This window comes from Pieris rapae, chromosome 1 (genome assembly GCF_905147795.1).
Source record: "Pieris rapae chromosome 1, ilPieRapa1.1, whole genome shotgun sequence".
Lineage (NCBI taxonomy): Eukaryota > Metazoa > Arthropoda > Insecta > Lepidoptera > Pieridae > Pieris > Pieris rapae.
Genome location: NC_059509.1, coordinates 3,321,946 through 3,337,241, shown reverse-complemented (window position 1 = coordinate 3,337,241; position 15,296 = coordinate 3,321,946). Strand labels below are relative to the sequence as shown.

Below are 15,296 nucleotides of genomic sequence, written 5' to 3'. Positions count from 1 at the left end.
TTTTTCAATGTGTACAATATTTAGTACATTATTTTGATAAAACTCGTAGGGTTCAGCCTGCGTTTGCAATGTAAGCGGAAAAAATGTAATTATGTACGACATCACATTAGAAACCTCAAAAATTACAGTACTTCTCCACTATTTAATGGATGTTATTATACATATAAACCTTCCTCTTGAATCACTCTATCTATTAAAAAAAAACCGCATCAAAATCCGTTGCGTAGTTTCAAAGATTTAAGCATACAAAGGGACATAGGGACAGAGAAAGCGACTTGTGTTTTATAATATGTAGTGATCATAACCACAAGGTAGAATTAAAATGAATATCATAACGATTCGATATAGAGATATTAAATAGGTACTTATAGTGAATTCTTTATTTGCAACACCACATGTCAGGTGTCAAAACTGTAAAAGTCAATTGTCATTATCAAATAATTGACGATTAACTTTTTAGGTTTAAAGTACAAATTTTGTTTGAGTTTTGTAATGATTTGGGAAAGTAAATTCAGTTAAAAATAAAATAGCAATTCGAAACACGGTTCTTTTTAGAATGATTGTTTATAAAAGAAAATAAGATTGTTATTCTGGTTTTCATAACCTTGTAACAATATAAATATATAGAGAATTGTGTAAGTTTATCATCAGTTAATAAATTATACAACACAAGTTGTGAGTGTAAAATTGTGATCTTGCAACATTAAATAAGGAATTATAAGTCTATTTAATTATTCAATGCCTTATATATTTCTTTCCATGTTTCCTGCATTTTCAGGGTCAGCCTTGTTATGTAGAAAACAAACAAATATAGAACCTATAAGTGTACGCAGCAAACTTAAAATCATGAAGAAGGTTGTATTGTTTAAAAGCGCATCTGAAGATTATAAAAAAGTGTTCAGTGGTAGTAACTACGAGCCTATATTTGTGGAGCCCCTTCAATTTGTCTTTATAAACTTACAAGGACTTTCCGAGAAGTTGACAAAGAACGATTACGATGGTATTATATTATCGAGTCCGCGGGCTATCGAGGCTGTCTCAAAATGCTGGTCGCCCTCCAAATACGTAGCCTGGAATTCGAAACGCGTGTATACAGTGGGTGAAGTTAGCTGTCAGAAAATAAAACATATGCTTGGCTTGGATGCAATGGGTGGCACTACTGGTAATGCAGAAAATTTGGCAAACCTGATTGCTTCTGAAAACCCTGAGACTACAAGGTTTTTATTTCCATGTGGAAACTTAAGATCTGAAATATTGCCGAATGAATTAGAAGCAGCAAAGATGACAGTTGAACCATTGACAGTGTATGAAACAAAAGAAAATGAACACTTAAGAGAAAGATTAATAGACTTAAATGAAAATGTAAACCCGTGTTGTATGGTGTTCTTTAGTCCCTCGGGTTGTGAGTACATTTACAGGCAATTACAGACATTTAGCAACAACCTTTCTTTATTGCCACACTTTGCAATTGGAAACTCTACAGCTCATAAAATTGAGAACTTGGGTGTTGAGATAGCAGGGGTGGCAGCTAAGCCCAAACCAGAGTGTGTCATTGAATCTGTTGTTGAATATTTTAGAACACTTAAAGCCTGTGGTTAGTTTAATTTTAGATGTTATATAAGGTGTTGGTTTTGTAAGTAACTTTATTATTGTTTTTAAAAATTTAATTAAAATGTTATGAATTTAAGAAAAATTATATGAACTAATTTGATTCTTACGTAAAAGACTTGCTTTCTAATTATATAAATATTTGGTAATTTGCATATTTATATTGTGAATCAGAGCATTTCAAATTCAAATATTATAACAAGAGTAATGAGAACAAACCAAGCTGCATGTATGGCAACAAAACAAATTTGAATTTTTTGAATGAAATGTGAATGATTTTAATTTGTTGCACTTTTATGGCTTTAATTATTGAACCAATAAATTAATTATTTTGATAGACTTAAAACTATTAGACATGCAGTTCGGTGGGCACACTGAAATCGAAACCCCTTGGGTGTGTGCCGCAGCATCATGTCTGCACATTAGCGATATGTATGCCAGCACGGCACTTGCTAGAATCATGCTCGCGCTTAGTGTCTAGAGGCTAAAAAATATGAGTAATAACACCATAACTTTACAATGTAAAATGTTGAATGTATAATAACTAAATGTTATGAATAATTATTAACTAATTTCGGAAAACTAATATAAATAAGGTTAAAATGTCTATTTAAAGATTGTATCCTTGATACGGAATCCACACTTCCTGTTTCTGGTGGTTAACCTTGGCAGTATTTATTGTTAACAAAGGATTCGAAAATGAAAGGGCTGAACTGGTCACAAGGGCGAAGCGAATACTGTACTTTCTATGAAAAAGGAAGTATCAAGTTGACGGTAAGTCACATCGCGAGGTCGGTCAATGCACTTAGAAAACAATAAAATATATGATTACAAATCGGCGCGATAATCTATCTTAAAAAGTCTACTATTAAATATATTTTCCATTGAAAAATTATAAAATATACCAAGTGACACACCGCAGGCAAATAGTTAACGGATCGCTGTGGACGGGAGACTGCGAGGCTGAGGACGGCTAAGTTCAGCAACGTCATACCACGGAAGAATCTAGCTATGTCCTATAAAAAAAAATATTTAACTTAAGAAAGGTGAATAATATAGGTCCATGTAAAAGAAGACATTTTGCTGCCATTACATTGCGCATCCAAAATAAAAATAACCATTATGAGTGCCAACCTTCGCAAGGAGATTGCAATTTGCAATTGCTATTAGAAGTTTCCGCAGCACGCATGCCGAAGTCCTTTGTTCTTTTCGGAACGTCTTTAAGGAATTCTGAGGAAACTACCGCGTAAATTCTTAACCTTATCTTAGAATTATTCCGCTTACCACAACAGCACCTATATGCATTAATAATGCATTTTGGTTGTTCGAACAGGAAGCTACAAAAATCATAAGATAAGCATATAAGCAGTCGTTTTAGCACATACCATTACTAATTTATTTATTAGTTTCACATACTATCGTCAGCCTTAAAAAAAAATACAGGTGCTGATCTCAAAGTAAAAATGCGAGTAGTATAAAAACCATATAATATATTAATAGAATTACAATTCAAAGTTAAAAGAAAACGACACTCGCGGCCGCCCACCACGCGTTTGGTTCATGACAACGGGGAGGTTGTGCGCTAAGCCGCCGGTCGGCGAGCGGTGTACGGTAACAAGTGTTTAATAAATTACCTTAACGCGAACGTGACTAGACTCGTACGACAAACCGACTTCGTGTAGGAAGTTACAAAAGTGGTGATATGTACACTACTATATAAAAATAATGCTCTCACTGGAGTTACATCAATGATTACATTTAGTACTCAATTCAAACCTGTTTCACTATAGACTTTGCCCCTCTGCAGTCCCGAACCGACTGGAGCACGGATAAAGGAGGCGCCGGCCTAAGGTCGACGAATAGTGCTAATGTAAGCTCATGACGCGAGTACGACACACGGTACAAATATATAACAATTACACTTACTGTATATATCGGGCTTGCTTATTCTACGGAATGTACGTCAATCACCTAAATTTTATATCTTGCTATAGTCAAAATTCATTATTATGGAAAACATCACATTCAAACATTTTTTAAATTCAAATAGACCACGTGGATTTTAACACCACATGCATGTTTTTATAAAAAAATATTAAGGCCGGTCTGAACTTTGACACAATATAGCAAGATATCTTTCTCATTTTAACTGATTACATTTAACACTACTCAATTTACCGCAAAAAATACAAATATCGCTTAAACAAAAAGAAACCTTTGTGTAAATGCTAGTTTTACAATTACAATAAACACTGCTTTTATAACAAGTCTTATAAATTATAAGTTCTGAACTATGACTGCTTTCTAATGATGTGCTGCCAACTGGCACGTCATAATGTGGCAGTATTTCCCTTGAATGCTGTGGGGAATCCAGAATCCATTGTAACATATTAGAATCTAAAGCAATGAGAATACAAATAGGCATCTATCTAATTTGTGCAAATTACTATTATACAGAAATGCTTAATTAAGTACTGACTAGAATAAAATCAGACTTGTGAATGAAATTAGTAAACACTAAAATAATTATCCCTATGGGGGAAGTTTCATATAATAGGTAGAAGTATGTGGATTGTGATTATTGTTCCCAGATAGAGAATATAAAAACAATCATCGGTGGTTGAGACTAGAGATCAAAAAAGTTTATAAAAAGGTGAGATCGCGACATCTAATGGCAGTTTAAGAACACGTCCCACACCCTACTGTCGAACCCGCCACGGACCAGACGAGGAGACGTAACGTTTTCATTTGGAGCCACTTCCTCAACTATAAAACTCTAACGTCTATAAAACATATAAAACTTTCGTAGCGTTCAGTCGGTACCGACGATACGTCAATTCTTGCCAAGGCGGCAAAGAGTCGAGGCGCAGCCTTCCACCGGCTCTAGAAGTCGGTGAGCGTGGCGCGTCACTATAACGGGTCGTCTCGGGAGCTGGACGCTTGCGGCACGGCGCGGTAGGCGGCTGGACCTGAGGATCGTCGTGAGCCTCCCCTCACCGTGCCACCTGCGCGCACGCACCCCGCGCGCAATGCTACCCACGCCAGTGCAGCACCCGCGCACGCACCGGCCCCGCCCACGCCCTGTAAGGGGAATACATGTAAATCACAAACCTTGAGTTATATAAGAGTTTTATGTAAAAAGTAAACTCACCACTGCAGAGTAAATGAGTGCAGGAGAGTATAGGAAGCGCACATCGGTGAGAGGTCGCAAGGCCAAGCCGGCGCCGACCATTAGCCAGCAAGCACTCCATGCCCCTAGCCATCCACTCTGTGATTACACACACATTACCATAAATACATCACTTCTGCCGTTATATAAAAATAATAAATTGAAAATTATCATGTCAAAAAATACATAAATTACCCATTTTGAGAAATCCAATGGAAATAGAGCTGTAAGCGCTGTTATGTGTAGGACAAGCAGCAGGGTGTGTGCCAAGAATGTAGTAAGCGCACCAAACATCAGGGGCCTTGTTGCCTCTGCACCCCTCAGGCCCAGTGCTGCCCACACCAATATACACACTGTTCCACTACACACCTGTAAAGACACCCCTTACCTCTTAACATGCTGCTATAAGGAAGCTTATTTTATAGAAATATATATTTTAAAATTGCATCATCAAACAAGTACATATAATAAATCTTAAGGAATTAAAATAATTATAGTAATATATAGTAAATTTAAATTATTTATACTAGGTACATACCTAAATTACAGTGTAGCTGTCTTATATTATAATCTTAAAACATGACAGTGAGAGAGGAGAGAATTTTATGGTAACCTGTCACACTTGATAAACAGAATAAATTTAAGATCTTGAATCTCAGATCTTCAATCTTGAATGAAGAATAGAAATTATGATTCCCCATAAACTTACAACAAGAAGCAGCGTGAGAGCCCCAAAGGAAGAACAAAAGTATCGCGGGCGGCAGTAGACCGGAGCGAGCGGCTGAGGTCGCGGCGGCGGCGCGCGCGAGTAGTGCGCGTGGGAATCCCACGAGCGCTCTGTGAGTTCGGTACCAGCAGGCGAGCGGCCGCCGCCGAAGCTGCCCGCTATCTCCAAGTCTTGCCCTTCCTCACCGCGGCAGCTAGTCGGCTCCAGCTCGCGGATTTCTTCCAGCAACAGCTCCACCTCGTCGGTCGAGTATAACTCGCTCGCAGACACGTAGCGCGTCGGCGCCGCTTGCATAGCCCTCGGCCTCACCCGGCCGCCCGCGGCACGACCTGCGCCCCGCACTCACATGGGCTCGCGCGCCCTACTCCTCGATGACACACTGCCGACATTCAACACTCACCCTTTTCACTAATCACATTATCTAGATGAAAATAAACTTATGAAAATTTCATTGTAAACAGAATAAAATTACGCATTGATAGCACGCCATGTTTGATAACATCTTCAAATTTGACAGTAATTTTTTTTTTGACAGTAAAATATTATAGACTAGTCAATCCTATATTTACCCCTAGAGACATCTGAAGGATCAGTCACCACAGATATCTGTAGTAGGGACAAGGGAAGTAAATGAATATCAGGAACCAAATCAATTAATGTTTTGGTACTTAAGTATCTAACTTGATTGTTTAGAATAAATCTAGCGAATTAAGTGGGGACCAGCGGTGAATCCAAAAAAAAAAAAACAAAATGTATTTAAAAGCTTTAATAAAATTTTACAATTGATAGCTTAACTAAATATGACAATTAAGTCGGCTCGATATTATATGCGCAACAATTATCTATATTCTTAAATGTTCTTTCATGACGCTTTTTGACTTTGCAATAATTTAATTTATGGTATATAATATGTACTCTCATAATGGACCTCCGACGTCAAACGGAACACATAATACATATATAAATTTTACCTAAATATAAAATTTGTATTGTTTCCTAAGACGTCCGAGGTTCAAATAAGCTTTTCCTGGTTCTCTTATTATGAGACAAACAATAAGAATTCTGGCGGATTGCTTCAGCGCTATAAAAAGTTAGTTCCTGTTTCAAACGCTGGGCGCTGGCGTAGCGTGGTGGGAAAAGTATACTAGCGATTTGGGCGGAAACGAAAACGATACTCTCATAATGGACCTCGGACGTCTTTAGTAAACCTAATACAAATTTTATTTTTAGGTAAATTTCTATATTATATTGAATACTACTTGATGTTTGACCGGTCCGGTGCTAGGTATCCGATCAAAAACCTCTTATTTTAAACTAATTCCTAATTGAGAATTGACCGGCCCAATGTGAGGTGTCCGATCAAAGCTGCTGGTTTAAGTTGTCCATCTCCTTTTATTACGGTGTTGCGTTAGTGGTACCGGTATTATTTATGCGGGAAGGGAGTGCAATGGATATGTAACAAGCGTCAGCCTATAACACAACAATTCTTGTAGTGAAAAAAGTTTTTCGTGTTTTCATTACTTATGATTAAGTTTTTATTGTTGTTATAACAACAATCTCGACCACCTCAAGGGTCGCATCCCCCGCTTGAGCAACGATCAATAGTACCTATTGTTAATGGTTTCGTAAATTGGTCAATGATTTCTTTGCCTCTTGGGAATATAAATCAGGTAGTAGGTACTATGTAATAAATTGTATTGCTGGAAAATAAACAGGCCGCCCAAGACTAAAGGATATCAACGGAAAGTACGTTAAATACCGTTGATGGAATATTTTTCTGATAGAAGACTTAGATAATTTATTTTCAAAGGTATGTATTGTGATTAAGCCCATCAAGAAAATGGACAAAAATAATTATTCTTAAGTAGCATAGTTTCTGAAATAATTAAAATTTCAGGTTTAGTTTTATATGAATACTTTCACTTTTTTTTTTGTATCGGGATTCATTTCTTAACGACTGCTGTTCGATTTCAGAGAATATTTCGTTGATATCGTGTATCGTGATCCTTTCGACAGCGTAGTTGGACATCGCGGCTTTCATTTGCATACCGCTGTGGATTTTCTAATGAACCTTGTCCTTTAAGTTCAGTCCTCTCCAAGATAATTTTGGCTATTGCTGCAATTTATTTAACTAGAATATCTTAATCTTACGTTAATTTAAGGAAACCAATAACAATACTTATGTATAAATGCTTGTTTATTTCTTTTACCTTACTTACGTCACATACCATAACTATTACTGTCTCTTAATCCTAAACTATGGCGGTAGTATTGGTACTAATCAGATAAGTTTAATATAGAGTAAAAAAATATTTATTTTCATTTATATTTAAAGTATTAAGGCAAATTCTTAAGACTATGTTATCACAAAGAGACTTAAAATGTTAGTACTTATGTACTTATCATAATTAACTTTATTTATACATAAAAACAAAAAACAAAGTTTACGTCACTAACCAAATACTTTTAACAGCCGTCAGTTTCCTCAGGAAATAAACGATTTTAAAATAAAAGTATAGATGCTAAAGTCCAGGCGTCGAGGGGCAGAAGCGGTGAGGGCCGAAACCAGGTGGAGGGTCCACATTAGCGGGAGCCGAGGCGAGGTCAATCGCATTTGATATGTAATGCAGTGCCATTCGCGGGTTTATTCCGCACAGCTGTTTGAACGTTTGGCATACACGTACTGGTATACTCACGAAATCCTTGTGCAGTTGTGAACTAGCTTGCAACTGCGCGTCTAGTGTATTCCGCCAGTCCGTCTCAGGAACGGGCCAGTTCCCTTGTGTTTCCTCCCGCCAATGTTCTCCCGATCTGTTCCACAATTCAATCTCCCCTGCCGGGACATGCTGCTCTTGCGGAACCGTCTCAGTCATATTCATGCTCTCTAGCGCCGCGGTGAGAGTTTGCGTGGGTTGCACCGGAGGCGATGAGGGGGGAGGAGAGGGCAGAGCGGAGGGAACGTAGCGGCGATATTCATCGAGGAAATCGAGCACGACGCCATTGCGCAAGTAGGCGCTAATCTCAGCGAAGTTGAGGGTGTCGCCATTCTCCAAGGCGTCGAAAGAGGGCGACAAGTACGGTTCCGAGAACTGAAAATGAATACAGTCGTACAGAGACGAATGAAGAGAGAATGTTAGAAGCGCTCAATATCGATAAAAAAGAGAATGTCTTACGATTGGAACAGTTGAGCGCGGATCGGCGTGTCCGGCGCGCACTAATTCATCCGAAACGTACACGTCTTCATCCGTCAACGTATTCACTAGGACCACTTCCAGAATGTTCTAATAACAAAACAAAAAAACGTTTGTATCATTGCGGGGCAAACAAAAATCAAAGGGTTAAAAGAAAATGACGAACGTTAAAACCTACCTCGGAGTCGATGGCTGCGACGGCAGCGACGAGCGGCTTCTGCGCGACGATAGATAGAAAAGCAGTGGTGGCGCTATGTGGCCATCGGCGAGCACCGTTCGGTGGCTGCACGCGGGACAGGCGTGCCCTAACGGCCTGCACCGGCAATTCCCCCCACTCTCGGCGCAGCGGCCGCAAGGCTTGCGCCTGTACACGCTCCACCGTACCATAGTCAACGTGGCGGACCTGCACAGGGCGACGAGTATAAAGACTTAGTGGTGAATTAGTTTTAGCCGAGCCGAGCATTCTTATTAAGTATTATTTGAAACGCTAAAGCGTTAGGTGCATTTATTGTGTACGATTTCAACTTGCCAACCAAAAGAATTTTTTTTTATTTTGGAACATAAGATCAATGAGTGATGACTTGCAATGCAATGCAACCGCTGACATAAATTATATAAAAATGCCAATACAAAAAAAAATTGTAATATTTTCTAATAAAATATTACATTTACAGAACAATGAGAGATGCTTACCTTGACTGTGTCACTGTCTATCACTTTGACAATAAGGGAGCGATGCCAGTCGCCCTCGTAGCGACTAGAGCAATAGTGGCCCCTCCGCACAGCGCCTGTTGCCAGCTTTCGCGCACCCTCTCCGTCGCCATCGTAGTACTGGCTATAACACACTGACGTCAGTCACACGCTCTATCTAGAAAGACCCAACCCCCAAAAAGAAACTCACTTCATCTCATCCATGATGTCTTCCATAGCACGGTTTTGCTCGCCGAGGCGCAGAAGCCAGAAGTGCGATGGCGAATACACTTCCCCGATCAGCACGTCTAACATGTCTCCGGGCCGCAGGCCGTCTTGTTCCGCGGCTGGGATGCTCTCTGTGTAATGCAGACAGTCTGACGGGAACACGTCTGGGTCCTTTAAATTAATTCAATAAGAAAACATGAAGGAAACATCACAAATACAAGAGAGAAAACAATATATAGACAATTATAGAAGCGTCCTTAAAATGTTTTACAGATATGATTAAATTTTATAAAATTTTGATAATTAAAATAAAAAGAAATACAATAATGGGCACGATAATGTAAAAACAGAGGAGTACATATATAAGACATAACAGTTACAACGACGGTGCAAATAAAGGATAACAATAATAATTACAAGATCCTAATTGTACGATCCGAGCTTAACTTTAACTTCATTAAGCTCAAACCTTGTATTTTATATTTTACATATTCTTTTAAGTTTTAGAAATGTTAAAATTAGAAAATACTTCAATAGAACACAATTATTTTTTATTTAATTATATTTTTTTTACGTTAGTGAAATAGGTTACATGGAACAAGATCGTGGGGCCTTGAGCCAAATGGGCAAAGGAAATTGCGATGCTAGCTGGCGAAACGTGGAGATAATATAACTGCCGTGTTTTTTTACCTACTGTATTTTTATAAAATAAAAATTAATCTATATTATTATTATGATAATAACGTCTTATAAATAGTAGGAGATCCAACCCTAAGTCGTCCTTCACCGAGGTGATTAATGAACGAAACATATTGTAAATGAAATTTAAAATATTAAAAAATAAATAAACAATGGGTTCGCTGAAAAAATCCTGGACAGGCTGTATTAAATTATTAATTAAAAAATGATTTTTTATTGAAAATTGTACTGATGAGATTAATAAGAAAATCTTATACCAGCTGAAAGTATGAGACTTGCAGAATGTGCTATTGTTAGGTTCTTTATTTTTTTCCTGGACGGTCACAAGGTTCACAGGTATACACAGGTATATTAATAGTAGGTTTTTACACTGAAATGATTAATCAATAAATTTTATATCAATGTGAGCGCTGTTTTATTGCAAACACGTTGATATAAGGTTCACTGCAAAAATGTTGGTCCTAACTGCGGTTCGCGAATTTTGAAAATTTGAATTTTAGTCCGGCTGGGAACAGGCCGACAAAGAAGTCCGAGTTGAGTATCTCATGGGACAGAAAAAGATGCAACAATAATGCACGGGTGTTATCAATCGTGTTCGTTTGATTTTTTTTTTTGAATGGAATCTCGCTGTTGGCCTTAAGGGCCTTTACAGCTCAGCACGGGCTGTTTGGCGAGCTTAGCTCAGCCTGAATGCGCGGTTTTCCCGCTACTCGCACAAGACCGTCTCCTGTGAGACTCGAACCTCGGCTTGGGCCGTCGCGGGAGGGTCAATCGCCTGAAGGGCAGGACGGAAACTTGTTCCTTTGATAACACCCGTGCGGTAACCTAAGTAAAAATATAAATTAAAAAACAGGTTCTTGCATTAAGTACAAAAATTTTAATTTAAATGAAAAAAAAAGTTTTAATTAATATTTTCTATTCAATATCTGACTCATCGGAAGTAAAATCTTGATTTTCGAATTCATTAGATTCCGTCATTTCCACAATGTCCTGGATTTTCAAAGGAGTTTGGTCCCCAATAAACCCCGTTGGTTTCAAATAATCATCAAAATGCCACCCGTATTTTTCAGGGTTGGATTTTGCACAGGTAGAGTCGTTCGCATTAAGCCACATAGAATTTACATATATAGTTCTAAAAAAATTTTGTACTAGTGAAATCCAGCATGGTGGTATAGTGTTTGAATCAAAAGTTTATTTTTTTAAATTGTTCGCTGTTTTCCTTTACACCGTAGTTTTTCATAAAAATACGATTTCTTGCATCATTAACACTCTTGCAGTAATTAACGCCATACATTTTTGCCGTAAACTCTTGAACAATATCCATTTTTTCATTAATGAAAATATCAGCTTCATCAGTTAGTGATGTAAAAATGGTTTGGTACGTCTCGTTCTTGGAAATTTTTTTAAATGGTCTCACTTTTCCTTTATTATAAAATGCAGCAGTATAATCAGACCCTGTGAATGCGTGGAAAGCAGGTAGACTTTTACACAATTTTGGTCCCAACTTTAGTGCTAAGTCGATGCAGTTAATGCAATCAAGGTGTTCGAACTCGGACTCGGACTTCTTTGTCGGCCTGTTCCCAGCCGGACTAAAATTCAAATTTTCAAAATTCGCGAACCGCAGTTAGGACCAACATTTTTGCAGTGAACCTTATATCAACGTGTTTGCAATAAAACAGCGCTCACATTGATATAAAATTGATTGATTAGTCATTTCAGTGTAAAAACCTACTATTAATATACCTGTGTATACCTGTGAACCTTGTGACCGTCCAGGAAAAAATTAAAGAACCTAACAATAGCACATTCTGCAAGTCTCATACTTTCAGCTGGTATAAGATTTTCTTATTAATCTCATCAGTACAATTTTCAATAAAAAATCATTTTTTAATTAATAATTTAATACAGCCTGTCCAGGATTTTTTCAGCGAACCCATTGTTTATTTATTTTTTAATATTGTAAATTTCATTTAAAATATGTTTCGTTCATTAATCACCTCGGTGCAGGACGATTTAGGGCTGGATCTTAGACCAAAATCAATGGGATATAATCATATATTTGTTTATATGTATACTTTTTTTTATAAAAAAAATATTTGAAACCAGTGGAAATATTTGTTAATGTTTTCTTCCGAGACAACCAATTTTTATCATTATTTCTATGTTGCGTTTGTCTTCCGGGAATAGGAACATTATACTCACAAACTGGACGCCGGGCAGCGCATCATCGGGATCGGGGGTGGGTGTGCGTGGACGCGGCACGGTAACTGGCGAGGCGGGGGGTAGGCGGGGCGGAACGTCGCCTGCCCACACGCGCCAGTCGCCACCGCGTACTTGCGCTGACGTCACGCCTGGTACTTGCTGCAGCAGACTCACGATGCTCGTGTACCCGAATCGTATTAAATTCAACTCGCAACCGTATCTCTGTCTGTGGAATTACGTCACTTTAGTAAACAGATTTAAAAAAAAATATCAGTTTGACCTGTAGTTTATTTTTTTAACTAAAACAGATGAATACAAATCAATTCTGTAGCGGGGTACACAGACAGTTACTATAACTTGGTAGAAGTATACTGAAAGTACCTAATTTTATCTTATATTGAAGAGATTGATTTGTTTACCTGTAACACTTCAATATGTCAGTAGCCCAGAGACCGTCTGGATTCTGCAAAACAATGGCGGAAACTTCATCCAACAATTTCTCCAGCTGCATTCGCTTGCTACTGCTACTACCTGAAGCACACAACTACACTATAATGCGACTGTAAAAAATATGCCCAAGTACAGTTAACTATCTTAAATACTAGGTAACTGTAACATTTGAGAATTTGTTTGATTGAATCAATACATGCAACTTTAAGAATGTAATGTCTAATAGGTAATACTAAATTATTATTTCTATATAGATATATTTTTTTCTTGTAACAAACAACTTATGGCAGAACTGGATTAAAACCAACTGTAACCAAAGAAACCATCAGATAAATAAAACAAAGTGTGCATCATCTCTCTACATGTTTTTTTAACTCTTAGAAATTCATACAAATGAAAGAGAATGTAATTTTTATAGTCTACACAAAGATATTGATGACATGTGAAATAATATTTGAGATGATTGAAAAACTACTTGAAGTTTTAATATTTTCAGTGCAAAATATATTTATATAAAAATTTGCATGCAAGGTACTCACTTGAAAGTGTCTCTCTTGCTGAATCATGTTCTGAGTAGGAGGATACAGAATCATTCTGAATGTATCCACTGTCATGGCCCCCTGTGTATCTTATGTTGTGAGCAGGTCTTTTATGTTCTACATCTTGTTGTTCCCTATGTTTTTGAGTTATTCCAACCTTAAAATATTGTTAGTATGATCAAAACATTGATGACTGAAGAATATATTTACTTTTTGCCTATAAAAAATTATTTATGTAAATTAAACAGAAGTTATTAAATTTAATTTATTAAGTTATTATATGTAAATTAAATAGATATTAGCTCAAGTGATATAAAAGTTAGTATCAATAATGGAAATATCAGTCCTGTCATAGTTAACTTATTACTCTAGCCATATTAATGCTTATTGTGACCAGATTTATGTAATATAGACCTATATAATCAAACATAAGGTCCATATAAGAAGTTAATAAATAAAAGGGTACTGTAATTCAGCTAAATTTACTCAATAAATAGTTTATAGTTTTTATCTGTAATTTCTCCTATATGCATTTTAAGAACTAATATAGCAGAGTATTAAAGAATGACAGTTTGGCCTTGCTCTCATTCAAAATGATTGAAAACTTCCAAATGGAACCCTATTTTTTTTATCTAGCAAAATATATAATTTAACAAACAATTCAGCCTGAACAAAGAATTTTAGGTATTTGCATATATTTAAAATTATAAAAAATATTGGTATATTCTACATACTATTTTTAAACAACACTATCCATATGAAATGACAACTCACCACTTCGTTATGCATGCTCTGTCTTGGGTTCTCTTTTGTATTATTAATATTTTGATTACAGTCTCCCTCTTTTGTATTATTAACATTTTGATTACAGTCTCCAATTCTTAGAGTCAGTGTTTTGCTCCCAACATATTTATTTGCAAATGTCTCAACAATAAGATTAGACTCACTATTTAATGATGTGAATGTTGATTTCATGACACTTCTTCTTTTCCCTTTACTGAAGCTATAAAGTATTTTATAGTTGAGTGATTTCTTCTTCAATTTATTAATTTACTGAACTGGTAAAGCTAATATAAGAATGGAACTTACTTAGTTTTTTGAGACTTTTGTTTTTGCACCAATCTATCAATATGTTTTATCGACTCTGGCACAATTAGTGTTAAAATTGGATTATTAGTTGTTCCCTGCAACTATAATAAATTGTTTTAAAAAAAAAAGTATTTGAAACCAATATATAAAGATTTAAATATTTATTGACTCTCTATTTTTATTTTAAACACGAAAATGTAGGTAGGTACAGTTTCGGCAAACTTACTAAGAACGAGTCACTACATCGCTCTTTTAAAAATGCAATGGGATCGCGATGTCCAAATTTATGTATAGGCAGTGGAGTACCAATCATTTCCTTGTAATCACGTAATAAAGCCCGTACATCTACTTGTACGGGTGAAGATACAACAAGGGAACGAAGAACTGACTTTAGTTTATCTAGTTCCTCTTCCATTTTAATAAAACTCAGCGGCAGTGGTAATGTGGTGGTATCGTGAAACGCTTAACAGTGCATTGTACTTTAAATGTTTGTGGTACTGAATATCATTGGAATTAAGAAGCTAAACGCTACTTTAGCTAAATCTTAATTTTTAAAGGAATCCATAAAAAAATCTTTATTTAAGAAAATAAAAACGCAAACACCACCGTTATTATTTTTAGTTAATTGATCTAGGATTATTGAGAAGAACTTGTGGCTTGACAAATGACAACGACAAATGTCATTTAATGTCAACTAACAATTA

At 36.7% G+C, this 15,296-nt stretch overlaps 3 protein-coding genes across 4 annotated transcripts; 1 reads left to right on the top strand and 2 right to left on the bottom strand.

Moving 5' to 3' along the window:
* Nucleotides 1–464: 464 nt before the first annotated feature.
* Nucleotides 465–3,686, top strand: LOC110994840 (uroporphyrinogen-III synthase). Its single transcript, XM_022261719.2, has 2 exons — nucleotides 465–635; nucleotides 779–3,686. Exon 2 carries the CDS (start codon nucleotides 847–849, stop codon nucleotides 1,597–1,599), a length of 753 nt encoding a protein of 250 aa, XP_022117411.1. The 5' UTR covers nucleotides 465–635; nucleotides 779–846; the 3' UTR covers nucleotides 1,600–3,686.
* LOC110994842 lies at nucleotides 3,079–6,035 on the bottom strand. The gene is made up of 4 exons (XM_022261721.2): nucleotides 5,487–6,035; nucleotides 4,973–5,146; nucleotides 4,760–4,876; nucleotides 3,079–4,689 (listed from the first exon to the last, which is right to left on the bottom strand). The coding sequence occupies exons 1-4, from the start codon at nucleotides 5,796–5,798 to the stop codon at nucleotides 4,519–4,521; spliced, it is 774 nt and encodes a 257-aa protein (XP_022117413.2). The 5' UTR covers nucleotides 5,799–6,035; the 3' UTR covers nucleotides 3,079–4,518.
* A 1,644-nt stretch (nucleotides 6,036–7,679) lies between these two features.
* On the bottom strand, nucleotides 7,680–15,219 carry LOC110994896 (tudor domain-containing protein 5). 2 transcript variants are annotated; one of them, XM_045628184.1, is made up of 11 exons: nucleotides 14,819–15,219; nucleotides 14,593–14,693; nucleotides 14,278–14,506; nucleotides 13,504–13,660; nucleotides 12,934–13,045; nucleotides 12,515–12,740; nucleotides 9,597–9,784; nucleotides 9,389–9,530; nucleotides 8,874–9,098; nucleotides 8,678–8,785; nucleotides 7,680–8,593 (listed from the first exon to the last, which is right to left on the bottom strand). In XM_045628184.1, the coding sequence occupies exons 1-11, from the start codon at nucleotides 15,005–15,007 to the stop codon at nucleotides 8,027–8,029; spliced, it is 2,244 nt and encodes a 747-aa protein (XP_045484140.1). In that variant the 5' UTR covers nucleotides 15,008–15,219; the 3' UTR covers nucleotides 7,680–8,026. The 2 variants fall into 2 exon arrangements, with proteins under 2 accessions (XP_045484140.1, XP_045484146.1); XM_045628190.1 differs by having other exon boundaries at nucleotides 14,278–14,500.
* Nucleotides 15,220–15,296: the final 77 nt, after the last annotated feature.

Coding starts and splice junctions, on each gene's coding strand:
- LOC110994840 (XM_022261719.2), top strand. CDS start 847: ATGAAGAAGGTTGTATTGTTTAAAAGCGCATCTGAAGATTATAAAAAA.
- LOC110994842 (XM_022261721.2), bottom strand. CDS start 5,798: ATGCAAGCGGCGCCGACGCGCTACGTGTCTGCGAGCGAGTTATACTCG. Junction 4,877..4,972: donor CATTGGATTTCTCAAAATGG/GTAATTTATGTA, acceptor GTGTAATCACAG/AGTGGATGGCTAGGGGCATG. Junction 4,690..4,759: donor CACTCATTTACTCTGCAGTG/GTGAGTTTACTT, acceptor TTCCCCTTACAG/GGCGTGGGCGGGGCCGGTGC.
- LOC110994896 (XM_045628184.1), bottom strand. CDS start 15,007: ATGGAAGAGGAACTAGATAAACTAAAGTCAGTTCTTCGTTCCCTTGTT. Junction 14,694..14,818: donor GATGTAGTGACTCGTTCTTA/GTAAGTTTGCCG, acceptor AATTTATTATAG/TTGCAGGGAACAACTAATAA. Junction 13,046..13,503: donor AGCAAGAGAGACACTTTCAA/GTGAGTACCTTG, acceptor TGTGTGCTTCAG/GTAGTAGCAGTAGCAAGCGA.